The sequence below is a fragment of the Bombina bombina genome, chromosome 7 (genome assembly GCF_027579735.1).
Source record: "Bombina bombina isolate aBomBom1 chromosome 7, aBomBom1.pri, whole genome shotgun sequence".
NCBI lineage: Eukaryota > Metazoa > Chordata > Amphibia > Anura > Bombinatoridae > Bombina > Bombina bombina.
In genome coordinates this window covers 533,442,804-533,470,183 of record NC_069505.1, presented here as the reverse complement: position 1 = coordinate 533,470,183, position 27,380 = coordinate 533,442,804, and the positions used below count along the sequence as shown (strand labels likewise).

The 27,380-nt window shown below is 41.3% G+C and overlaps 1 protein-coding gene across 1 annotated transcript in view; it reads left to right on the top strand.

Moving 5' to 3' along the window:
- Window positions 1-27,380, top strand: part of LOC128636500 (RNA polymerase-associated protein CTR9 homolog) — a 741,649-nt gene that overhangs the window by 676,996 nt on the left and 37,273 nt on the right. Inside the window, exons 19-20 of the mRNA XM_053689508.1 lie at window positions 27,046-27,117; window positions 27,214-27,349. Coding sequence (XP_053545483.1) covers window positions 27,046-27,117; window positions 27,214-27,349 — 208 coding nt within the window. The remainder of the gene's footprint in view (window positions 1-27,045; window positions 27,118-27,213; window positions 27,350-27,380) is intronic.

Genomic DNA, 27,380 nt, shown 5'->3' with positions numbered 1-27,380 from the left:
TTCTCCAAGAAGGATTGGAGAAAGGGTTATCAGCAAGTTCCTTAAAGGGACAAATCTCTGCTTTGTCAATTTTACTTCACAAATGTTTGGCAGAGGTTCCAGATGTTCAATCTTTTTGTCAGGCTCTGACCAGAATCAAGCCTGTGTTTAAACGAATTGCTCCACCCTGGAGTTTGAATTTAGTTCTTAATGTTCTTCAAGGGGTTCCACATGAACCCATGCATTCCATAAATATTAAGTTATTATCTTGGAAAGTTTTATTTTTGGTTGCTATTTCTTCTGCTCATAGAGTTTCTGAGCTTTCAGCATTACAATGTGACTCTCCTTATCTTATCTTCCATTCTGATAAGGTGGTTTTACGTACCAAACCTGGGTTCCTTCCTAAGGTTTTTTCAAATAACAATATTAATCAGGAAATTGTTGTTCCTTCATTATGTCCTAATCCTTCTTCTAAGAAGGAGTGTCTGTTGCATAACTTGGACGTGGTCCGTGCCCTGAAGTTTTACTTACAGGCGACTAAGGAATTTCGTCAATCATCCTCATTATTTGTTGTTTTTTCTGGAAAGCGTAGGGGCCAGAAAGCTACGGCTACCTATCTTTCTTTTTGGCTGAAGAGTATTATCCGTCTGGCATACAAGACTGCTGGACAGCAGCCTCCTGAAAGAATTGCGGCTCATTCTACTAGGGCTGTGGCTTCCTCATGGGCATTTAAAAACAATGCTTCTGTTGAAAAGATTTGCAAGGCTGCAACTTGGTCGTCTCTTTACACTTTTTCCAAATTTTCCAAATTTGATACTTTTGCTTCCTCTGAAGCTGTTTTTGGGAGAAAGGTTCTTCAAGCAGTGGTGCCTTCCGTTTAGGTTCCTGTCTTGTCCCTCCCTTTCATCCGTGTCCTGTAGCTTTGGTATTGTACCCCACAAGTAAGGAGTAAATCCGTGGATTCGCCATATCTTGTAAAAGAAAAGGAAATTTATGCTTACCTGATACATTTATTTATTTTACGATATGACGAGTCCACGGCCCATCCTGTCATTTCTAAGACAGGTATGTACTTATTTTTATTAATCTTCAGTCACCTCTGCACCTTTGGCTTTTCCTTTCTCTTCCTAACTTTGGTCGAATGACTGGAGGGGAGGGAAGGGAGGAGCTATATATACAGCTCTGCTGTGGTGCTCTTTGCCACTTCCTGCTAGCAGGAGGTTAAATCCCACACGTAAGAATGAAATCCGTGGACTCGTCATATCGTAAAAGAAATACATTTATCAGGTAAGCATAAATTTCCTTTTTTGATCCCGCCGTGGGATATTACCGGATGTAAGATCCTAGGTCAGATCTAGGAGTTTCAGCGTTCCGGGTTCCTCGGCCTTCGTCCTTGTTCTGGCTTTTTATTTGGGCCAGCTTTTCTAGGAGCCGGATAGCTGTGGTTCCCTGGGGTCACCCGCCTCTTGTCCCTTGTCGGTGGCAGTTCCGGCTTAACAGGGGCGGTTACAAGGGTGAGGTTTTTCTTTCCGTGCCTGATAGGCGCGCTGACTCGATGGGGTTTTCTCTGAGGGACTCTTCTGTGATCCAGTGGAGTGACCTTACCTGGTTTTCTCCCGGTTTCTTCCTTGACATTCCTGTTCCTTGGGCAGGTGTCTCTCGATGCTCTCATTTCTGGGGGTTCCCTATATCTTTCCTCTCTTAGGAGGTGTAGTTCCTTGTGGGTGCTCTCCGGTGTTTTTTTTCTTCGGTTCGGATAATGGTCAACTTCTGTTGTTCTTTCCTAACTGAGCTATTGGCCGACGTTGAGACTTTAGTTGGTTGGCTCACAAGTTTTCTTTGGATCATGTGCCTTCTCGAGTCTCTCTAGATGGAGTAGCTGTGTCTATCTACTCTTTCGCTTTTGTGGGTCGGCCCTCGTTTACCTTGTTTCCCTGCTCAGATCTGCCGTTGCTTGGGCTGGTCCGGCTGGAGGTGCAATCTGAGATCGGTCTTTGGGGGCCACTGGACTTTGGTTAGTCTGACGCCTTAGTTTGCCTGGTGGGTGCCTTCTGTCTGGGAGGGTGGGCAATTTGGTATTTGCTTTGTTGGCAGTTTTCCTTGCGGATGTCTCGGAATTGTACCAAGGATGGTGAGTCTCTGGACTCAGACAATTTTTACTGGGTTTCCTACCGTATCTTCATTGCTTTTTTTCTGATTTTGCATGTCGAGGACTTGGTTTTCAGCTGTCATTTTTTTATGCTTTTGTACGATCCTTGGGCTCTTATTGTCTACAGGAGATTGTTCCTTTAGAGGATCTTTATACCTTCCTTTTGGGTATACTGTTGGCTTCCCTTGTCCTTTTCTTTTTGGGGGATTTGGGTATTTGTACTAATACAGGGAGTGTGGGACTGCCTATGGGGTGACAGTCCTTTTGGTGGAGTGTTGGTTCAGTGTGTCTGTTTGGGGTCTCTGGTTGGGCTTTCGGACTGTCTATCAGTCTGTGTCCTTGGGGAGCTTTTTTCCACTCTTAATTTTTTGCCCAGCTCTGAAGAAGCAAGGTTTGGGATGGTTTGTGTTTTCTGGCTTGGTGCTCTCAGAATGGGCCGCCTATTGTACCCTCCCGTTTTGGCATTCAGTGTCCTCTATAGCTTGGGTATTGTTTTCCCAAAAGTAATGAATGCAGCTGTGGACTCTTTCCATTTAAGAAGAAAAACATAAATTATGCTTACCTGATAATTTTCTTTTCTTTTGATGGAAAGAGTCCACAGCTCCCCACCCGTATTTTAAGTAGGACACCTTTCACCCTGATATTTATTCTACTGTTCCTTGTTCCTCGGCAGAATGACTAGGTGATGAGGGAAGTGGGAGGAGTATTTGAGCCTTTGGCTGTGGTGTCTTTTGGCTCTGCAGTATGATTCCCCTTACCTTATTTTTCATACGGACAAGGCGGTCCTTTGTACTAAGATGGGATTTCTTCCTAAGGTTGTCTCGGATCACAATATTAATCAGGAAATTGTTGTTCCTTCTTTTTGTCCCAATCCTTCTTTTCAGAAGGAACGTCTTTTGCATAACTTGGATGGTGTGCACGCTTTCAAATTTTAACTTCAAGCAACTAGAGATTGTCGGCAATCTTCTGTCCTGTTCGTGGTTTCTCTGGTAAGCGTAAAGGTTAGAAGGCCACTTCTACTACCCTTTCTCTCTGGTTGAGAAGTGTTATCCAATTAGCTTATGAGACTGGTCAGAAGCCTCCTGAGAGAATTACAGCTCATTCCACTAGGGCTGTCTCATCTTTCTGGGCTTTCAAAAATAAAGCTTCTGTGGAGCAACTTTGCAAGGCGGCAACATGGTCCTCTTCATAGCCTGATGAAACAGCCCTGAGCAGGCTGAGAAACGCGTCACTGTGTTAATAAAGACTTTTTATACTTTTATACACTTGCTATTGTGTGTGTTTTTATCACCTCCTGTGATAAATGATATCATTGATCCTGGTTCCTGTTGAGGATTGCTGTTTTAAGTCTACTGGGCGACGTTTTGGCTCCAGTTTGCTGAGATTGCACCTGCAGGTGCCCACCATCTTGTAAGTGCAAGCAATTGGTATTATTTTCCCCTTGTCTTGATGATATTGGGCCATGTCGTGTTGCTTTTTCCTTTATCCATAGGCACATATACATTGGAGTGTCAGAGGATTCCTGACTGTCTCTGCGCTTTGGATACAGTGTGCTGAACCACTGAGAAGTGTCAGTCTGCTCTACTAGCACCAGTGGGGTGCTTTATGTTTGTGAGTATTCGCATTCTCATATTGCTGCTCATTTTACCTGTACTGGCGATATTAGGCCAGGGTGGCGCCTCTGTTTTTTATTCTTTTTTAGATAACATGGTCCTCTTTGCATACCTTTTCCAAATTCTATAAATTTGATTCTTTTGCCTCAGCTGAGGCTTCTTTGGGAGAAAAGTTTTTCAAGCGGTGGTGCCTTCTGTTTAGGTCCACCTGTCTTGTTCTCTCTCCCTGTTCATTATGTGTCCTCTAGCTTGTGTATTGGTTCCCACTAGTAATTGGAATGAAGTTGTGGACTCTCCATGCCATAGAAAAGAAAATGTTTGCTTACCTGGTAATTTTATTTATTTCCGGGCATAGAGAGTCCACAACCCCTCCCTTATTTCAATTTAAGACGGCAGTTTTTTTGTGTAAACCTCAGACACCTCTATACCTTTGTGTTATCTTATTTTTACATTTACCTTTGGCCGAATGACTGGGGGTTATGGCTAAGGGAAGTGACACTTAACAGCTCTGCTGGGGTACTCTTTGTCTCATCCTGTTGGCCAGGAGTTGACTATACCTCTAGTAATTGGAATGAAGTTGTGAACTCTCCATGCCCGGAAAGAAAGAAATTCATCAGGTAAGCATACATTTTCTTATTCCCCAGTTTTGCATAACCAACACGGTTATATTAATACACATTTTACCTCTGTGATTACCTTGTATCTAAGCCTCTGCCTTTCAGTGCTTTTTACAAACTTGCATTTTAGTTCTGGTTCCTGCATAACTCCACGGGAGTAAGTACAATGTTATTTATATGGCACACATGAACTAGCAAAGTCTAGCTTTAAAAAGCTAATACAATGCATTGAGACAAGAGGTGGCATGCGGGGGCTTATAAGCAGGCAGAAATTTAGAGGTTATAAAGTATATTAATATAACAATGTTGGTTGAACAAAGCTGGGGAATGGGTAGTAAAGGCGTTATCTTTTTAAACAATAAAAAAATCAAGTGGACTTTCACTTTAAAGATGTTGTGTCATATATATAAGAAAGAGCGTTATTTATACTTTATTTCTTCTACTAGATACGATCAGTCCACAGATTCATCCTTTACTTGTGGGATATTATCCTCCTGCCAACAGGAAGTGGCAAAGAGCACCACAGCAGAGCTGTCTATATAGCTCCTCCCTTGACTCCACCCCCCAGTCATTCTCTTTGCCTACACTAAGTAATAGGAAGGGTAAAGTGAAAGAGGTGATAAAATGATAGTTTTTATTTTCTTCAATATAATAATAATAATTTATAATATAATAATTTGCGATTTATATAGCGCTTTTCTCCCTGTGAGACTCAAAGCACTTTACAAATATACTGTACCAACATAAGACATAAAAGTTAGGAGTTTCTGAATGTCAGATAAGTGGACTGAATGCCTGATGGAAGAGGTGGGTCTTTAGCTTTTTTTTAAAAGTCTGTAAGGACGGTGCCTCTCTAATTGTGCATGGTAAAGAGTTCCAGAAAGTAGGGGCAGTGTGGCAGAATGCTCTGGAGCCTGAGTTTGTCCTTATTCTTGGCACTGAGAGGAGGGATGTGTTGGCTGACCTAAGTGAACGGGATGGGATGTAGGGTATCAGGAGCTCTTTCAGGTACTGTGGGCCTTGGTTGTTTAAGGCTTTGAAGGTCAGCAGGCCAATTTTAAAATATGTTCGCCATTTAATTGGAAGCCAATGCAGGGAGTGGAGAACAGGTGTTATGTGGCAGGAGCGAGTTTGATTGGTCAATAGTCTTGCTGCTGCATTTTGTACTGTCTGAAGGCGATATAGTTCTTTTTTTGGGAGGCCCAAGTAAAGTGCATTGCAGTAATCTAGTCTAGAGGATACAAATGCATGGATTAATGTTGGCATATCATCCGGTGGAATTAAGTGTTGTATCCTGGCTATGTTTTTCAGATGAAAGTAGGCAGATTTTATTACGGAGGAAATCTGCTGTTTAAAAGATAGTCCAGCGTCAATCAGCACTCCGAGGTTTCGTACCTTTGCTGAACTAACGAGTTCAGAGCCTCCAAGCTCCAGGCCAGTTGGGTGATCGTGGGATATTTTTGATGCCCGGGGTCCCCTCACCAAGAGTAACTCTGTTTTGTCCGGGTTCACTTTGAGACAGCTAGCATTCATCCATTCTATGAGGTCTGTTAAGCAACTGTTTATGCGGAATGCTGGGTCTTTAGTATCTGGAGCAAAGGAGAAGTAGAGTTGTGTGTCATCAGCGTAACAATGATACCTTAGGCCATGTCGTTTAATGATGTCCCTCAGTGGTAGTAAGTAAATTGCGAATAGCATGGGAGACAGGATAGAACCTTGTGGAACTCCGCAGGCCAGTTCTGTTGGTGCTGATGAGCTTGATCCTGATATTACTCTCTGTGATCAACCAGCGAGGAAGGATTTAAACCAGTTAAAGACTGTGCCTCCTAGAGCACAGATGTACTGCAAGCGCTCTATTAGAATCCTATGGTCAATGGTGTCAAATGCAGCTGAGAGATCCAGGAGGATTAGAATGGAGTAATCACCTTTGTCTCTTGCCATGAGGAGATCATTTAGCACTCTGACTAGCGCTGTTTCAGTGCTGTGGCGGCATCTGAAGCCTGACTGGAAAGGATCGAATATGTTTAGGCGTGATATATGGGCTTCCAGTTGAGTTTCCACTACTTTTTCAGTTATTTTCCCCAGAAATGGGAGGTTGGATACTGGTCTTTAATTAGTCATGCAGTCTGGGTCTAATAAAGGTTTCTTTAGGAGTGGTTTTACCACAGCTTCTTTTAGAGGATCTGGAAAGTCTCCTGTTTTTAGTGAACACTGCACTATTTTTGTGAGGACTGGGGCGAGTGTTTCAATGCATCCAGATATGAGCTGAGTTGGAGTAGGGTCTAAGTCACACGTAGTAGGGTGCAACTTTTGTATGGTGTTTTTAACTTCTTTTATATCCACATTTGTAACAGTGGACCATAAACTGGGGCAGTCTGGCATTCCATTGTAGTGGTTCTGGTGTATAACTGTTTGGCCTGCTGTGATAGCGGTTCAGATTGAGGAAATCTTGTCTCTGAAGAAGTTCGCAAATGCTTCATATTTATCCTGAGAAAAGTTGGTGGGGCTAAGCATGCATGCTGGTTTGCAGAGCCTTTCTACTGTGCAAAACAGTTGCCTGGGTCTATTGTGGGAGAGTGCAATTTTGCGTGATAAAAATGAAGATTTTTTCTGAGTTATCTTGGATTGATATTTATTTAGATGTTTGGTAAGAGCGGCTTTATCCTCTGGATCATGTGTTCTGTGCCACTTTCTCTCGAGCTTACGTCCTGTTCTTTTCATTTCTCTGATGGAGCTATCAAACCACGTTGCATTGTTGTGGGTTTGGACAGTGCATATGCGAGATGGTGCAATGCTTTCTAGGGTGTCTCTCATGGTTTTGTTGTAGGGTCAGACTAAGGAGCTGGGGTCTTCGCAGGTGCCCATTAGTTCACTTAGATCCATATGTGATGCTACATCCAGTGGTGTCACCCCTTTTAATGAGCGGTGTTTGACCAGGTTATGAGGCTGGTTTCTGGTTGATTGTGATACAATGGAGAAGTGAATGGAGTGGTGGTCTGACCAGGTAACTGGGTTTACAGTTACTGGTGACACTTCTAGTCCAGACTGAAACACTAGATCAAGTGTATGACCTTTTCTGTGGGTGGGAGTGGTGACGATTTGTGTAAAGCCGAGTGTACTCATCAAGCTGAGGAGATCCTGCCCAAGCAGGGATAGGGTGTTGTCAATCCAAGTGTTGAAGTCTCCTAATATAAGCCATCTGGGGTGTTCAAGGATTAAGCCAGCCAAAAAGACTGGGAGTTCCTGAAGAAATCTCTTCCCATCTCCTGGGGGTCTGTATATTAGCAGTATTCAGAATCCTCTCTCTATTGAGAGGCTGGCAGCTACACATTCAAATGATTGGGTTTTGTGGACTGATATTGGTCTGGGATTTAAGGATGATTTTGCACAGATCATAACTCCGCCTCCCTTGCGATCTTGTCTCGGGCGGTGGAACACTGTGTAATTGTCTGGAATAGCTGCCTCTAGAATAGGCCCTGCATTTTCATCTAACCATGATTCTGTGATGCATGCTAATTCGCATGTTTCAATAAGGTCGGAAATAATAGCTGTTTTGTTCTTTATTGATCTGGCATTGCATAGGATTGCTCTGATAGGACAGTCTTGGGATTCTGAGTTTTTGCTCTGTACTTTGGAGACAACGTGTCTTCTAATAGGGATCACACAAAGAGATTTTCTTGATTTGATAGTGCGGTTTTTGTGGCTTTTAGGTTGGATCACTTCAATTGGGCTTGCGGGTTGGCAGGGTGGTGGGGCAGCTGTGATAGTGTCAGGATATAGAACTTTAAATTTAGTTTTTCCTCCACGACAGCCCCTGTCGGTCCCTTTGAAAATGCTGAGTGATTTTAGGGTAGCCACTAGTGAGGGACTGAGTGCTGCAACCGCTATTTGGGGTCTTAAGGAGTGCAGATGTGAGGGCGTATAGGTGGTCATTCCCTCTGCAGTGAAGGGGTTAAAATAGCTTCTAGTATTTGTAGGAATGTTAGCAGTGGGGGCTGGTTACATTGCCCTGCTCTATAGAATTCAGGCCAGAGTGAGGTGTGAGATTTTGCACTTCAGGCTGCATTGTACATAATAGATAAGAAAGCATGCAGGGGTTTTAAAACCAATATATTTTAGTAACATAGACTTAATCAATTAGTTTTTCTTGTGTTTAGAAATAAAATCTGAGCATTGCTAAATGGATGATGAAATCCAAAACCCAATTTGTGCATGGGTTGAGTATTTTTTTTTTTTTTTTAGTTTAAGTGTACCTTGTTTGTGGTGTTCAGCTGAAGGTATCTCTTTCTGGTAGTAAGATGGTCCGGTGGGAGTATATTTCCATCTGTTGAGTATCTCACTTTAGTAATGTCATCCGTTCAATGTCTAGTTGTGCGTTATGTGGAGTCGGTATTGGTCCTTGAAATAATTATGATGAATTTTGAATGTAAGAAGGTTAAAATTAAGATAAATCCAGAAGAGGTCAGGAGCCTGAGGAAAGTGTGGCAGCCAGCAGCGGCACCTCCCCCTTTTTCAAGCAAGACTTTTTTATTTTAAATGGTACCGGTCACGGTGAGTGCTATTTTCTTCCCAGGCAGCAGATGGATGAAGATTTCTGCCTGGAGACTGATGATCTTAGCAGTTGTCACTAAGTGCAATGCCTATAACCACATTACTTGGTTAGACAATGTAATAGAATTTGGTTTTTGTAGCTATGCCTGAAATCCTCACTTTATAGTTTGTAAAGAGATGAAATGAACAGGCTTAGCAATTAGTGGTCTGTGTATTGTTTAAGTTTACAAAGAATACTTTTCTCCAACATAGGTGTGTCCGGTCCACGGCGTCATCCTTACTTGTGGGATATTCTCTTCCCCAACAGGAAATGGCAAAGAGCCCAGCAAAGCTGGTCACATGATCCCTCCTAGGCTCCGCCTACCCCAGTCATTCTCTTTGCCGTTGCACAGGCAACATCTCCACGGAGATGGCTAAGAGTTTTTTGGTGTTTAAATGTAGTTTTTATTCTTCAATCAAGTGTTTGTTATTTTAAAATAGTGCTGGTATGTACTATTTACTCTGAAACAGAAAAGAGAAGAAGATTTCTGTTTGTAAGAGGAAGATGATTTTAGCAAACGTTACTAAAATCGATTGCTGTTTCCACACAGGACTGTTGAGATGAAGTAACTTCAGTTGGGGGAAGCAGTTGGCAGACTTTTCTGCCTGAGGTATGACTGGCCACATTTCTAACAAGACTTTGTAATGCTGGAAGGCTGTCATTTTCCCTATGGGGACCGGTAAGCCATTTTCTTAGATTAAGTAAAAGAATAAAGGGCTTTATAAGGGCTTAAAAAACTGGTAGACATTTTTCTGGGCTAAAACGATTACTTTGCTAAGCATATTTGGCAGATTATAACTCTTTATAGTTATTATAATCTTGGGGATTGTTGTTAAAAAACGGCAGGCACTGTATGGACACCTTTTTCAGATGGGGGCCTTCTCTAGTCATAGGCAGAGCCTCATTTTCGCGCCACTAATGTGCAGTTGTTTTTGGAAAGCAAGGCATGCAGATGCATGTGTGAGGAGCTAAGAACCACTGAAAAAGCTTATAGAAGGCGTCATTTGGTATCGTATTCCCCTCTGGGCTTGGTTGGGTCTCAGCAAAGCAGATACCTGGGACTGTATAGGGGTTAAATGTAAAAACGGCTCCAGTTCCGTTATTTTAAGGGTTAAAGCTTTCAAATTTGGTGTGCAATACTTTTAAGGCTTTAAGACACTGTGGTGAAATTTTGGTGAATTGTGAACAATTGCTTCATGCTTTTTCGCATATTCAGTAATAAAGTGTGTTCTGTTTAAAATTTAAAGTGACAGTAACGGTTTTATTTTAAAACGTTTTTTGTGCTTTGTTGACAAGTTTAAGCCTGTTTAACATGTCTGAACCATCAGATAAGCGATGTTCTATATGTATGAAAGCCAATGTGTCTCCCCATTTAAATATATGTGATAATTGTGACATAGTGTCCAAACAAAGTAGGGACAATGATGCCACAGATAATAATATTGCCCAAGATGATTCTTCAGATGAGGGGAGTAAGCATGGTACTGCATCATCCCCTTCTGTGTCTACACCAGTTTTGCCCACACAAGAGGCCCCTAGTACATCTAGTGCACCAATACTTATTACCATGCAACAATTAACGGCTGTTATGGATAATTCTATTGCAAATATTTTATCTAAAATGCCTACTTATCAGAGAAAGCGCGATTGCTCTGTTTTAAACACTGAAGAGCAAGAGGACGCTGATGATAACGTTTCTGACATACCCTCACACCAATCTGAAGGGGCCAGGAGGGAGGTTTTGTCTGAGGGAGAAATTTCAGATTCAGGAAAAATTTCTCAACAAGCTGAACCTGATGTTGTAACATTTAAATTTAAATTAGAACATCTCCGCGCACTGCTTAAGGAGGTGTTATCTACTCTGGATGATTGTGACAATTTGGTCATTCCAGAGAAATTATGTAAGATGGACAAGTTCCTAGAGGTTCCGGTGCCCCCCGATGCTTTTCCTATACCCAAGCGGGTGGCGGACATAGTAAATAAGGAATGGGAAAGGCCCGGCATACCTTTTGTTCCTCCCCCTATATTTAAGAAATTATTTCCTATAGTCGACCCCAGAAAGGACTTATGGCAGACAGTCCCTAAGGTCGAGGGGGCGGTCTCTACTCTAAACAAACGCACTACTATCCCCATAGAAGATAGTTGTGCTTTCAAAGATCCTATGGATAAAAAATTAGAGGGTTTGCTTAAAAAGATGTTTGTTCAGCAAGGTTACCTTCTACAACCAATTTCATGCATTGTTCCTGTCACTACGGCAGCGTGTTTCTGGTTCGAAGAACTAGAAAAGTCGCTCAATAAAGAATCTTCGTATGAGGAGGTTATGGACAGAGTTCAAGCACTTAAATTGGCTAACTCTTTTATTCTAGATGCCGCTTTGCAATTAGCTAGATTAGCGGCGAAAAATTCAGGGTTTGCTATCGTGGCGCGCAGAGCGCTTTGTCTAAAGTCTTGGTCAGCGGATGTGTCTTCCAAGACAAAATTGCTTAACATCCCTTTCAAGGGTAAAACACTGTTTGGTCCTGATTTGAAAGATATTATTTCAGACATCACTGGGGGAAAGGGCCACACCCTTCCTCAGGATAGGTCTTTTAAGGCTAGAAATAAGCCTAATTTTCGTCCCTTTCGCAGAAACGGACCAGCCTCTACTTCTACATCCTCTAAGCAAGAGGGTAATACTTCTCAACCCAAACCAGCCTGGAGACCGATGCAAGGCTGGAACAAGGGTAAGCAGGCCAAGAAGCCTGCCACTGCTACCAAAACAGCATGAAGGGATGGCCCCCGATCCGGGACTGGATCTGGTGGGGGGCAGACTTTCTCTCTTTGCTCAGGCCTGGGCAAGAGATGTTCAGGATCCTTGGGCACTAGAAATAGTTTCTCAAGGTTATCTCCTGGAATTCAAGGAACTACCCCCAAGGGGAAGGTTCCACAGGTCTCAATTATCTTCAAACCAAATAAAAAGACAGGCATTCTTACATTGTGTAGAAGACCTGTTAAAGATGGGAGTAATTCATCCAGTTCCAATAGGAGAACAAAGGATGGGGTTTTACTCCAACCTGTTCATAGTTCCCAAAAAAGAGGGAACATTCAGACCAATTTTAGATCTCAAGATCCTAAACAAATTTCTCAGGGTTCCATCGTTCAAAATGGAAACCATTCGAACGATCCTTCCTACCATCCAGGAAGGTCAATTTATGACCACGGTGGATTTAAAGGATGCGTACCTACATATTCCTATCCACAAGGAACATCATCAGTTCCTAAGGTTCGCTTTTCTGGACAAGCATTACCAGTTTGTGGCACTTCCATTCGGATTAGCCACTGCTCCGAGAATTTTCACAAAGGTACTAGGGTCCCTTCTAGCGGTTCTAAGACCAAGGGGCATTGCAGTAGTACCGTACTTGGACGACATCCTGATTCAAGCGTCGTCTCTGTCAAAAGCAAAGGCTCATACGGACATCGTCCTAGCCTTTCTCAGATCTCACGGATGGAAAGTGAACATAGAAAAAAGTTCTCTTTCCCCGTCAACAAGAGTTCCCTTCTTGGGAACAATAATAGACTCCTTAGAAATGAGTATTTTTCTGACAGAGGTCAGAAAATCAAAACTTCTAAGCTCTTGTCAAGTACTTCATTCTGTTCTTCGTCCTTCCATAGCGCAGTGCATGGAAGTAATAGTATTGATGGTTGCAGCAATGGACATAGTTCCTTTTGCACGAATTCATCTAAGACCATTACAACTGTGCATGCTCAGACAGTGGAATGGGGATTATACAGACTTGTCTCCGACGATTCAAGTAGATCAAAGGACCAGAGATTCACTCCGTTGGTGGCTGATCCTGGACAACCTGTCACAGGGAATGAGCTTCCGCAGACCAGAGTGGGTCATTGTCACGACCGACGCCAGTCTGGTGGGCTGGGGCGCGGTCTGGGAACCCCTGAAAGCTCAGGGTCTATGGTCTCGGGAAGAATCTCTTCTCCCGATAAACATTCTGGAACTGAGAGCGATATTCAATGCTCTCAAAGCTTGGCCTCATCTAGCAAAGGCCAAATTCATAAGGTTTCAATCAGACAACATGACGACAGTTGCGTATATCAACCATCAGGGGGGAACAAGGAGTTCCCTGGCGATGGAGGAAGTGACCAAGATAATACAATGGGCGGAGGATCACTCCTGCCACTTGTCTGCAATCCACATCCCAGGAGTGGAAAATTGGGAAGCGGATTTTCTGAGTCGTCAGACATTCCATCCGGGGGAGTGGGAACTCCATCCGGAAATATTTGCCCAAATAACTCGATTATGGGGCATTCCAGACATGGATCTGATGGCCTCTCGTCAGAACTTCAAGGTTCCTTGTTACGGGTCCAGATCCAGGGATCCCAAGGCGACTCTAGTAGATGCACTAGTAGCACCTTGGACCTTCAACCTAGCTTATGTATTCCCACCGTTTCCTCTCATTCCCAGGCTGGTAGCCAGGATCAATCAGGAGAGGGCTTCGGTGATCTTGATAGCTCCTGCGTGGCCACGCAGGACTTGGTATGCAGACCTGGTGAATATGTCATCGGCTCCACCATGGAAGCTACCTTTGAGACAGGACCTTCTTGTTCAAGGTCCATTCGAACATCCAAATCTGGTTTCCCTCCAACTGACTGCTTGGAGATTGAACGCTTGATTTTATCAAAGCGTGGGTTTTCAGATTCTGTAATAGATACTCTGATTCAGGCTAGAAAGCCTGTAACTAGAAAAATTTACCATAAGATATGGAAAAAATATATCTGTTGGTGTGAATCTAAAGGATTCCCATGGAACAAGATAAAAATTCCTAAGATTCTATCCTTTCTACAAGAAGGTTTGGAGAAAGGATTATCTGCAAGTTCTCTGAAGGGACAGATCTCTGCGTTATCTGTTTTACTTCACAAAAGGCTGGCAGCTGTGCCAGACGTTCAAGCGTTTGTTCAGGCTCTGGTTAGAATCAAGCCTGTTTACAGACCTTTGACTCCTCCCTGGAGTCTTAATCTAGTTCTTTCAGTTCTTCAAGGGGTTCCGTTTGAACCCTTACATTCCGTAGATATTAAGATATTATCTTGGAAAGTTTTGTTTTTGGTTGCAATTTCTTCTGCTAGAAGAGTTTCTGAGTTATCTGCTCTGCAGTGTTCTCCGCCCTATCTGGTGTTCCATGCAGATAAGGTGGTTTTGCGTACTAAGCCTGGTTTTCTTCCGAAAGTTGTTTCCAACAAGAATATTAACCAGGAGATAGTTGTACCTTCTTTGTGTCCGAATCCAGTTTCAAAGAAGGAACGTTTGTTACACAATTTGGACGTAGTCCGTGCTCTAAAATTCTATTTAGAGGCCACTAAAGATTTCAGACAAACATCTTCTTTGTTTGTTGTTTATTCTGGTAAAAGGAGAGGTCAAAAGGCAACTTCTACCTCTCTTTCTTTTTGGCTTAAAAGCATTATCCGATTGGCTTATGAGACTGCCGGACGGCAGCCTCCTGAAAGAATCACAGCTCATTCCACTAGGGCTGTGGCTTCCACATGGGCCTTCAAGAACGAGGCTTCTGTTGACCAGATATGTAAGGCAGCGACTTGGTCTTCACTGCACACTTTTGCCAAATTTTACAAATTTGATACTTTTGCTTCTTCAGAGGCTATTTTTGGGAGAAAGGTTTTGCAAGCCGTGGTGCCTTCCATTTAGGTGACCTGATTTGCTCCCTCGCTTCATCCGTGTCCTAAAGCTTTGGTATTGGTTCCCACAAGTAAGGATGACGCCGTGGACCGGACACACCTATGTTGGAGAAAACAGAATTTATGCTTACCTGATAAATTACTTTCTCCAACGGTGTGTCCGGTCCACGGCCCGCCCTGGTTTTTTTAATCAGGTCTGATGAATTATTTTCTCTAACTACAGTCACCACGGTATCATATGGTTTCTCCTATGCATATTTCCTCCTGTACGTCGGTCGAATGACTGGGGTAGGCGGAGCCTAGGAGGGATCATGTGACCAGCTTTGCTGGGCTCTTTGCCATTTCCTGTTGGGGAAGAGAATATCCCACAAGTAAGGATGACGCCGTGGACCGGACACACCGTTGGAGAAAGTAATTTATCAGGTAAGCATAAATTCTGTTATTCATGCAACAATGAGACAAATCAGTGATGAATGAAACATTGACCAACTCATAAGTTTATATATTTAAAATAATCCAATAACCAATTCAATCCATGCAGGCTGTATTTTGTTAGCTTTTGAGACAGAGAAATGATTATTAGCAGCTAGCACAGGTTATTCACATAAGTGTTCACAGTCAATTAGTTGCAAGGATGTGTGTTATAAACACAGACTTGTCACAAAAGCATTCACAGTCAATTTGGAGCAAGGTATGTTTAAAGGTTGATATAGTTATTAAACACATGCAATATTGTGTAGCTAGAAATACATATGCAAATAGCTTTTAGTTAGGTATCAATACTTGCAGTTTCCTGAGATACTTGAGAGCTGTGAATGAAAACTTTGAATAGCGTGCTGTTAATTAAGTATTGGAAGTTCATTCAGCTGGAGTCACTGGTTACTATCACTGGTGTATCAGAGCTGTGGTCTCAAATTAGATATTCAAGTAATGAAAAGGAAGTGATGAATTCCTTAAATAGGAGATGTGGGAGGTAACGTTCTTAAAGGGACATGATATAGAACATGATATAAGATAGATATAGGATATGACAGATTCCCATCCTCAAGGAATCCTCTATGAGGATTCAGGACCAGGTTTATGAGGATATTTCTTATGAAAAGTTGAGACAATGCGAGGAGCATGCAGATCATAATGAGGAACCCATGAATCTTCCTCGACTCTATAACCCTTCCAGTGCACTAGATACTTCAATCTTCTCCACCGAATTTGAGAATCCAGAATATAATCAACCTCACATTCAGTTTGTGCATTTAAAGTGACTGGAGGTGGTGGAGGATTGACACGTGATGGATCAGGATCCTTGATATAAGGTTTTAACAGAGATACATGAAACGATGGGTGTAACTTGTATGATGGTGGTAAAGTTAGAACGACTGGGTTTTCATTAATCACCTTAGATATAGGAAATGGACCAATGAACTGAGTTGCTAATTTTTTGGTGGGAACCTTTAGTTTGAGATTTTTAGTGCTGAGCCAGACAAGATCACCTTTTTTTTTTTGTAGGAGGGACTGGGACTATGTCTTTTATCGTAATAGAATTTTTGGTAATCCTTAGCTTCATGTAGATTTTCCTTTAAGTGAGTCAAAGTAGTCTTTATAGTTGAAGAAAAACCGTAGGCTTCTGGGGAGGTGTTCAAAGAGTTGATGGTGGGTAACGTAACCAAATGGTAAATGTAGGTTGCGAAAAAAGGCGAAGTCTTTGTAGATGAGTTAGTTGAATTATTATAGGCAAATTCTGCCATGGATAGCCAATCTGACCAATCCTCTTGTGAGTGACATAGCAGCGTAAATACTGCTCGAGTATTTGATTTACTCTTTCAGTTAGACCGTTTGTCTGAGGGTGGAAAGCAGTGGAGAATTTGGAGTTGATTTTTAGTAATTTGCATAGTTCTCTCCAGAATTTCGAGGTGAACTGGGTTCCTCTGTCGGTTATTATACTGGTTGGTAATCCATGTAATTTGACAATATGATTGAAGTAAACTTTAGCTGTTGTTAGGGCATTTGGGATATGTTTAAGTGAAATAAAATGTGTCAGACGAGTGAGATGGTCAACAACTACCAAGATGGTTGTGAAATTATTAGAGGGAGGTAAATCCACAACAAAATCCATGGAAATAACTGACCAAGGAATTTCAGGTATGGGCAATGGATTGAGATAACCAAAATGTTTATGGTGTTCCTTTTTGTTTCTTGCACATATTTGACATGTTTGTACATAAGAATATACATCATGTCCTAACTTTGGCCACCAGAAATATCTGCGTAGTAGATCTTTGGTCTTGGAAATTCCAGGATGTCCAGATAATGGGGAATCATGAAAGTGTTGTAGGATTTGTGTCCTAAGAGATGATGGTACATATAGTCGATTTTGATAATAGTATAACCCTGAGGAATTTTTTGTGACTTCAGACATTGGTATATCATTGTCAGACTTTAGGGCTTTTAAGATATCATTTTGAAGAGTAGATGTTAAAGCAATAATTTTCTCTGGAGGTATTATAGTTGTGAATACATCTTTTTCAGGTACGTGTTGAGAACATCTTGAAAGTGCGTCTGCCTTTATATTCTTGGAACCTGGTCTATAGGTTATAACAAAGTCGAAACGATCAAGAAATAAAGCCCATCTGACTTGTTGGGAAGACAGGGTTTTATTTTTTCTTAAATATTCTAAGTTTTTATGGTCTTTATAGATGTAAAAAGGGAGGCGAGAACCTTCTAATAAATGTCTCCAAACTTCCAATGCACATTTAATTGCTAAAAGTTCTTTATCGCCGACAGAGTAGTTTACTTCTGCTGGAGTGAATAGTCTTGAAAAATATGTCACTGGATGAAGAGCAGACCAAATTGAACTTCTTTGTCAGAGTATGGCTCCTATACCGACATTAGAAGCATCTACCGCAACTATGTACTGATAGTCTGGGTTTGGTAGTTTTAATATGGGTTCAGAAACAAATTTTAATTTCAGTTGATCAAAAGCTTTTTGAGATTCAGAAGACCAAATAAATCTTTGGTTGCCGGTAAGTTTTGTTAGAGGTTTTACAATTGTGGAAAAATGATGGATGAACCGTCTATAGAAATTTAAGAATCCTAGAAATCTTTGTAATGCCTTAACAGTTGTAGGTTGCGGCCAGTTGGTGATAGCAGATAATTTTTCAGGATCCATTTCAATACCTTTTGGGGAAATGATATAACCTAAGAACTTTATTGTATTAACGTGAAATTGACACTTTTCCATCTTGGCATAGAGTCTGTGAGCTCTAAGTCGTGCTAATACCCATCTCACATGTTTTATATGGTCATTTGGATTTTTTGAATATATGAAAATGTCGTCTAGATAAATCACTACACAAATGTCCATTAAATCCTTGAAAATATCATTGATAAAAAAACTGAAAAGTGGCGAGAGCGTTACATAAGCCGAAAGGCATTACGTTTTATTGAAAAAGTCTGTAGCGAGTCCTGAATGTGGTCTTCCATTCATCCCCACTTTTTATTCTGATAAGGTTGTATGCTCCCTTCAAGTCAAGTTTGGTAAAGATAGTTGCTTCTGTTAATCTTTCCATAAGTTCAGGAATAAGGGGAAGGGGATACCGATTCTTAATGGTTACAGAATTTAAAGCTCAGTAGTCTATAATTGGTCTCAGAGATCCATCCTTATTTGTGACAAAAAATATACTTGCAGCTGCCGATGAGCTAGATGGAGAGATGAATCCTTTTCTTAAATTCTCATCCAAGTATTCACGAAGATGTTGTAGTTCCTTTTGGGAAAGAGGAAATATTCGGCCAAAAGGAATAGAGGCTCCAGGTTTAGTATCAATAGGACAGTCGTACGAGCGATGTGGGGGTAAATCTTCAGCCTCTTTTAAATCGAATTCATCAGCAAAATCTTGGTAATGAGTTGGTAAAGATGAATCAATATGTGAGATTTGTACATAAGGAAAACAAGTTTCGAGACAGTATTGAGAATTGAGAACAACTTTATTTTCTACCCAATCTATTGTGGGGTTATGTTTGAACAACCAAGGATGTCCTAGAATGATTTGATGAAGAGAACAAGGAATAATATCAAAGGATATATATTCTTGTTGACCATTGTGAGTGGTGACAAAAATAGGTACAGTGTGATGAGTTATTGGACCCTTTAGAAAATTGGACCCATCAATAACTTTGACTAATACCGGAGTTTGCTTAATCACAGTGGGTATTTTATTAGATGACACAATGGATGAATCTATGAACATTCCAAAAGCACCAGAGTCGATCAAGGCTTCAGTTTGTAGATGTCGTTGGTCCCACTGTAATGTTAAGTTAACAGATAAGTGAGTGATGTCTTTATTATGTGGAACAGAGATTGAATGTATATGTGCAATCTTACCATTCTTTTGGCGATTTAAAGTTGGACAACTGGAAACAAGGTGTTCATTGCTAGCACAATACATACACAAATTTGCTAGCCGTCTCCTCAGTTTCTCTTCTTGAGTCAAGGGAGCTTTTATGGCACCTATTTCCATTGGGATTACGTTAGAAGAAGGCTTTTCATACTGTGGAGTGAATAACTTCTTTGTCATCTGGTATGAATTTAGCTTTTCAGCCCTTCTCTCTCAAAGTCTCCTATCCATAGTTATAGATACTTTTTTTATCAAGGAATCCAGAGTTTCTGGCATTTCTATGGAAGATAATTTGTCCTTCAATAATTCAGATAGTCCTAGTCTAAATTGGTTCTTTAGACTAATGAGGTTCCATTGGGAATCTGTTGCCCAAAGTTGAAAATCAGCCACATAGTCCTCCACTGGCCTTTTACCTTGTCTGAGTGCTCTTAAGTTAGTTTCTGCAGTGTACTGTTTGTTTATATCTTCATAGAGAACAGCCATAGTTGAAAAAAAAATTATCTAAAGAATCAAGAATTGGATCTGCAGTTTCAAAAAAAATGTCTGCCCATGCTCTGGGCTCTCCTGTTAAAAAAAGATATTGTTGTGCAAACTTTTATCCTTTCACTATGATATGTTTTAGGCTTTAATGTGAACAATAAACAGCAAGCATTACAAAATTCCCTAAATTTTGAGCGTACACCAGAAAATGGAGTTGGAGGATTGATGTGGGGTTCAGGAGGTTCAGATGTTTTTGTTGTAATGAGATCATTTAACAATCTTTTTAATGTATGCATATCATTCTGTACATCAGTTAATCCCTGGGCGAGTATGTCCACCTTTTTATTTAAGGTGGAAATATGAGATGCTACTTCATTGGGATCCATGTTAAGATCTTTTAAAAAACAAACTCCTGATCACTTATATGGCTTGAATATACTGCAATGCCTATAACCACATTACTTGGTTAGACAATGTAATAGAATTTGGTTTTTGTAGCTATGCCTGAAATCCTCACTTTATAGTTTGTAAAGAGATGAAATTAACAGGCTTAGCAATTAGTGGTCTGTGTATTGTTTAAGTTTACAAAGAATACTTATTCATTCAACAATGAGACAAATCAGTGATGAATGAAACATTGACCAACTCATAAGTTTATATATTGGAAATAATCCAATAACCAATTCAATCCATGCAGGCTGTATTTTGTTAGCAAGTTTTGTAGTCTTTTGAGACAGAGAAATGATTAATAGCAGCTAGCACAGGTTAATCACATACGTGTTCACAGTCAATTAGTTGCAAGGATGTGTGTGAAAAACACAGGCTTGTCACAAAAGCATTCACAGTCAATTTGGAGCAAGGTATGTTTAAAGGTTGATATAGTTATTAAACACATGCAATATTGTGTAGCTAGAAATACATATGCAAACAGCTTTTAGTTAGGTATCAATACTTGCGGTTTCCTGAGATACTTGAGAGCCGTGAATGAAAACTTTGAATAGCGTGCTGTTAATTAAGTATTGGAAGTTCATTTAGCTGGAGTCACTGGTTACTATCACTGGTGTATCAGAGCTGTGGTCTCAAATGAGATATTCAGCAATGAAAAGCAAGTGATGAATTCCTTAAATAGGAGAAGTGGGAGGTAACATTCTTAAAGGGACATGATATAGAACATGATATAAGATAGATATAGGATATGACACTAAGATCCAGAGAAGTTCCCACAGAATTGCTGAGGAGTACTTAAGAAACTTCAGTCATTTTTTTCTGGAGAGACTGTGTTATTTCAGAATTGGCTGACAGTATTCCCATAAGGGAAGGGGTAAGAAGTAATCCTAATATGAAAGAGAAGGGTATTACTGGGACCTGTATGTTGGGCTGAAAAAAATGGTTGACACTGATGGCATAATTTTTGTTGGGCAAACGATTTTATGTTTGGAGGACAATTAACGTTTTTTCTTTTGTGTGAAGCAAACGTTTTTATTATTATGGCAATGGAGGGTGCACATGGTTTATTTTAGACCTGGGTATATTGAAACCCACATGGCTAGGTTTTAGACCGCTTTGTAGCGGTTTCTTTGCAAGGCTGTGAGACATCGATGTAGATGGGTGGGGCCTATTTTCGCGCCGCAGTTGCGCAGTTGAATTCCCCATGCAAGCAGCAAGCTCCAGCTCCGGTGGGCCTCAAAGGAAGGATTGGGCCAAATCGAAGTGTTAAACTGGTTTTACAGTCCCCTGAGAGCAGGTAGGCGCCACAGCAGTTTTTTTTTTTTTTGGTTAATCATAACATTTTCTTGAATAACGTTTTTGTCATTAAGGGTTAAGTAGTCATTTCCTTGTGGTGCAATCTTAGCTGGCAAGATAAGACACATATATACTAAAATTGAGATAATTTTATCATTTTAAAGCAGTTTTGGAAAATTTGTACGCTTTTTTTCTCTTAAAGGCGCAGTACCGTTTTTTCAGATTGTTATTTTTTTCACTAAATAAAGTGTTTTCAAGTCTGTTTGTGGTCATTACTAGCCTGTGTTAACATGTCTGACATTGAGGAAAGCCAATGTTCCATGTGTTTAGAAGCCATTGTGGAACCCCCACTTCAAATGTGTCCCTCATGTACTGAAAGGGCCTTACATTGCAAAGAACATATTTTAGCTGATAAAAGTATGTCTCAGGATGATTCTCAGTCAGAAGAGAATCAGGTTATGCCATCTGCTTCTCCCCAAGTGTCACAACGTTTAACGCCCGCCCAAGCGACGCCAAGTACTAGTGCGTCTAATTCTTTCACCCTGCAAGATATGGCTGCAGTTAGATCTACTACCGTTACAGAGGTATTATCTAAACTGCCAGGTTTACAGGGTAAGCGCAGCAGGTCAGGTATTAGAGTAAATGCTGAGCCCTCTGATGTGTTATTGGCCATCTCCGATGTACCCTCACAGTGTTCTGATTTGGGGGTGGGGGAATTGTTGTCTGAGGGAGAGCTTTCTGATTCAGGAAAGATGTTCCCTCAAACAGACTCAGATGTGACGGCCTTTAAGTTTAAGCTTGAACACCTCCGCTTGTTACTCAGGGAGGTCTTAGCGACTCTGGATGATTGTGACCCTATTGTCATTCCACCAGAGAAACTGTGTAAAATGGATAAATATCTGGAGGTCCCTACTTACACTAATGTTTTTCCAGTCCCTAAAAGAATTTTGGACATTGTTACTAAGGAATGGGATAGTCCAGGCATTACGTTCTCTCCCCCTCCTACTTTTAAGAAAATGTTTCCCATATCTGACACCAGTCGGGATTCGTTGCAGACGGTCCCTAAGGTGGAGGGAGCTATTTCTACCCTGGCTAAGCGTACAACTATACCCATTGAGGACAGTTGTGCTTTCAAAGATCCTATGGATAAAAAATTAGAGGGGCTTCTAAAGAAATTGTTTATTCATCAGGGTTTTCTTTTACAAACTATAGCGTGCATTGTTCCAGTAACTACTGCAGCAGCTTTTTGGTTTAAGGCTCTAGAGGAGTCTCTTAAGGTTGAGACCCCATTAGATGATATTTTGGATAGAATTAAGGATCTCAAGCTAGCTAATTATTTTATTACAGATGCCGCTTTCCAAATAGCTAAATTAGCGACAAAGAATGCAGGCTTTGCCATTTTAGCGCGTAGAGCGTTATGGCTTAAGTCTTGGTCTGCTGATGTGTCATCTAAATCCAAGCTTTTAGCTATTCCCTTTAAGGGTAAGACCCTATTCGGGCCTGAACTAAAGGAGGACCAAACAGAATAATTTTCATTCCTTTCGAAACTTTAAAGGTGGTCCCTCTACTTCCTCATCCGCCTCCAAGCAGGAGTGGAACTTTGCTCAATCCAAGTCAGTCTGGAGACCTAACCAGACATGGAATAAAGGTAAACAGGCCAAGAAGCCCACTGCTGCTACCAAGACAGCATGAAGGGGCAGCCCCCGATCCGGGACCGGATCTAGTAGGGGGCAGACTTTCTCTCTTTGCTCAGGCTTGGGCAAGAGACGTTCAGGATTCCTGGGCATTAGAAATTGTGACCCAGGGGTATCGTCTAGAATTCAAGGATTCTCTCCCAAGAGGGAGATTTCATCTTTCACGTTTGTCTGTAGACCAGACAAAAAGATAGGCATTCTTACGCTGTGTAGAAGACCTATATACCATGGGTGTAATCTGCCCAGTTCCAAAATTAGAATAAGGGTAGCGGTTTTACTCCAATCTGTTTGTGGTTCCCAAAAAAGAGGGAACCTTCAGACCGATTTTAGATCTCTAAACAAATTTCTCAGAGTCCCATCATTCAAGATGGAGACCATACGAACAATTTTACCAATGATCCAGGAGGGTCAATATATGACCACCGTGGATTTGAAGGATGCGTATCTTCACATTCCTATCCACAAAGATCATCAACAGTTCCTCAGGTTCGCCTTCCTGGACAAACATTACCAGTTTGTGGCCCTTCCTTTCGGGTTGGCCACAGCTCCCAGAATCTTCACAAAGGTGCTAGGGTCCCTTCTGGCGGTTCTAAGGCCGCGGGGCATAGCAGTGGCGCCCTATCTGGACGATATTTTGATTCAGGTGTCAACTTACCATCTAGCCAAATCTCACACGGACATTGTGTTGGCTTTTCTAAGAACTCACGGGTGGAAGGTGAACATAAAAAAGAGTTCACTAGTTCCTCTGACAAGAGTTCCATTCCTAGGAACTCTGATAGACTCGGTAGACATGAACATTTTTCTGACGGAGGTCAGAAAATCAAAGATCTTAGCTACTTGCCGAGCACTTCATTCCATTCTTCGGCCATCAGTGGCGCAGTTTATGGAGGTCATTGGGTTAATGGTAGCGGCAATGGACATAGTTCCGTTTGCTCGCTTATATCTCAGACCACTGCAGCTGTGCATGCTCAGACAGTGGAATGGGGATTATGCGGATTTATCTCCGCAGATAAATCTGGATGTAGAGACCAGAGACTCTCTTCATTGGTGGTTGTCACAGGATCAACTGTCCCAGGGAATGTGTTTCCGCAGGCCAGCATGGGTCATAGTGACGAAGGACGCCAGCCTCTTGGGCTGGGGTGCAGTCTGGAATTCCCTGAAAGCTCAGGGTGTGTGGACTCAGGAGGAGTCCCTACTACCAATAAATATTCTGGAACTGAGAGCGATATTCAACGCACTTCAAGCGTGGCCTCAGCTGGCTTCGGCCAAATTCATAAGATTCCAGTCGGACAATATCACGACTGTAGCATATATCAATCATCAAGGGGAATAAAGAGTTCTCTAGCGATGATGGAGGTTTCCAAAATAATTTGATGGGCAGAGACTCACTCTTGCCATCTATCAGCAATAAATATATATCCCAGGAGTGGAGGACTGGGAAGCGGATTTTCTAAGTCGTCAGACTTTTCATCCGGGGGGAGTGGGAGTTCGATCCGGAGGTGTTTGCAAAATTGATTCATCAATGGGGCACACTGGAATTGGATCTGATGGCATCTCGTCAGAATGCCAAACTTCCTTGTTATGGGTCCAGATCAAGGGATCCTCAAGCAGTACTGATAGATGCTCTAGCAGTACCTTGGTCGTTCAACCTGGCTTATGTGTTTCCTCCTTTTCCTCTCCTACCTCGTATGATTGCCAGAATAAAACAGGAGAGGGCTTCGGTAATCTTGATAGCGCCTGCGTGGCCACGCAGGACTTGGTATGCAGATCTGGTGGAAGTGTCATCTCTGCCACCGTGGAAACTGCCACTGAGACAGGACCTTCTCATTCAGGGTCCGTTCCAACATCCGAATCTAATTTCTCTGCAACTGACTGCCTGGAGATTGAACGCTTGATTTTATCTAAGCGGGGATTCTCTGAGTTGGTCATTGATACCTTGATTCAGGCTCGAAACCCGGTCACTAGGAAAATTTACCATAGGATACGGCGTAAATATTTTTATTGGTGCGAATCCAAAGACTACTCATGGAATAAGATCAGGATTCCTAGGATTTTGTCCTTTCTCCAAGAAGGATTGGAGAAGGGTTTATCAGCAAGTTCCTTAAAGGGACAGATTTCTGCTTTGTCAATCTTACTACACAAGCGTCTGGCAGATGTTCCAGATGTTCAGTCATTTTGTCAGGCTTTGGTTAGAATTAAACCTGTGTTTAAACCTGTTGCTCCGCCATGGAGTTTGAATTTAGTTCTTAATGTTCTTCAGGGGGTTCCGTTTGAACCCATGCATTCCATAGATATTAAACTTTTATCTTGGAAAGTTCTGTTTTTTTTAGTTGCTATCTCTTCTGCTCGAAGAGTTTCTGAGCTCTCTGCGTTACAGTGCGACTCGCCTTATCTTATATTCCATTCTGATAAGGTGGTTTTGCGCACTAAACCTGGTTTTCTTCCTAAGGTTGTTTCAAATAAGAATATTAATAAGGAAATTGTTGTTCCTTCTCTGTGTCCTAATCCTTCTTCTAAGAAGGAGCGTCTGTTACATAACTTGGACGTGGTTCGTGCCTTGAAGTTTTACTTGCAAGCGACCAAGGATTTCCGTCAAACATCTTCTCTATTTGTTGTCTATCTGGAAAGCATAGGGGTCAAAAAGCTACTGCTACCTCTCTTTCTTTTTGGCTGAAAAGCATCATCCATTTGGCATTTGAAACTGCTGGACAGCAGCCTCCTGAAAAAATTACAGCTCATTCTACTAGAGCGGTGGCTTCCACATGGGCTTTTAAAAACGATGCTTCTGTTGAACAGATTTGTAAGGCTGCGACTTGGTTACCTTTTCCAAATTTTCCAAATTTGATACTTTTGCTTCTTCTGAAGTTCTGAGGCTATTTTTGGGAGAAAAGTTCTTCAAGCAGTGGTACCTTCTGTTTAGGTATCTGTCTTGTCCCTCCCGTTAATCCGTGTCCTGTAGCTTTGGTATTGTATCCCACAAGTAAAGGATGAATCCGTGGACTCGTCGTATTAGAAGAAAAGGAAATTTATGCTTACCTAATAAATTGATTTCTTCTACGATACGACGAGTCCACGGCCCTCCCTGTCAATTTAAGACAGATTATATTGTTTTTTGTTTAAAACTTCAGTCACCTCTGCACCTTTTAGTTTCTCCTTTTTCTTCCTATACCTTCGGTCGAATGATTGGGGGGTGGAGTCAAGGGAGAAGCTATATAGACAGCTCTGCTGTGGTGCTCTTTGCCACTTCCTGTTGGCAGGAGGATAAGTAAAAGGATGAATCCGTGGACTTGTCGTATCGTAGAGGAAATCAATTTATCAGGTAAGCATAAATTTCCTTTTTTGGTACTTTCTACTATTCGTCTCTGGCTGGTAAGGATATCCGTCACTGCTCTACTGGTGGAGGGACACACACCTCTTTATAGCAAGATAACATAAGCTTAGGTTTATAGAAGCTCATGAGTTTGCCAAGGGGCCCAGTTGTATCATCTTCTTTATTTATTTGAGCATCAATTTACCTATATTTAGGAGCGCATTTTTAGTGGGCAGTCCTGCTATCAACATCTGTAGCTGGGTGAGGAGCCCAATGATATCTCACACATCACTCTAGCAACACATAAAATCAATTATTAGGAAACATGTTAGCAAAACAGTTTAAAGGGACAGTAAAGTCTAAATTAAACTTTCATGATTTAGATAGAGAACACAATTTTTAAACAATTTTCCAATTCACTTCCATTTTCTAAACATGCACAATATTTTGATATGCTCTTACTGAGCATGTGCAAGATTCACAGGATATATTTATATGCATTTTGTGTGGCTGATGGCTGTCACATGATACATTAGGAAGACAAATGTAACTTTGTCAGAAAAAATGTTTTACTATTCATTTGAAATTCAAAATGATTTTGCATTGTCTTTTTATAATGCATTTATTGATTATTTTAGTCTACTGTGTTAAGTGGTCCTTTAACTTGACACCTAAAGCTGTATACACAAATTGATAAAGGCCATATTGGCTAGTTACTGCTATATTCTCCCATCTTGTGCGCAGGTAATAATGTGTGGACATGTTTTTACAGACATTTTTATGTTTTTATTTGTAGATATTTCAATTATTTGAGCAAAGAAGGAGACAAAACAAGGTTAAACTTGGCTTATGCATCTACAGAAGCTCAGTGAGTTTGACTGCAGAAATTCACTCATCTTTTTTGTTCTTAACTTTTCATTTATTTCTGTTTTTCATTTTTTCTTTAATCTTTTCCAAATTGCAGGCAATGCTCAGATCTCCTGAGCCAAGCTCAGTATCATGTGACTCGTGCACGCGAGCAAGATGAAGCGGAGAAAGAGTTGCAAGTAAAACAGGAACAAGAGAACGAACTCATACGCCGGAACGTCTTGCAGGAACAGGTTGGTGCTTGGATACCTGCTATTATTCTAC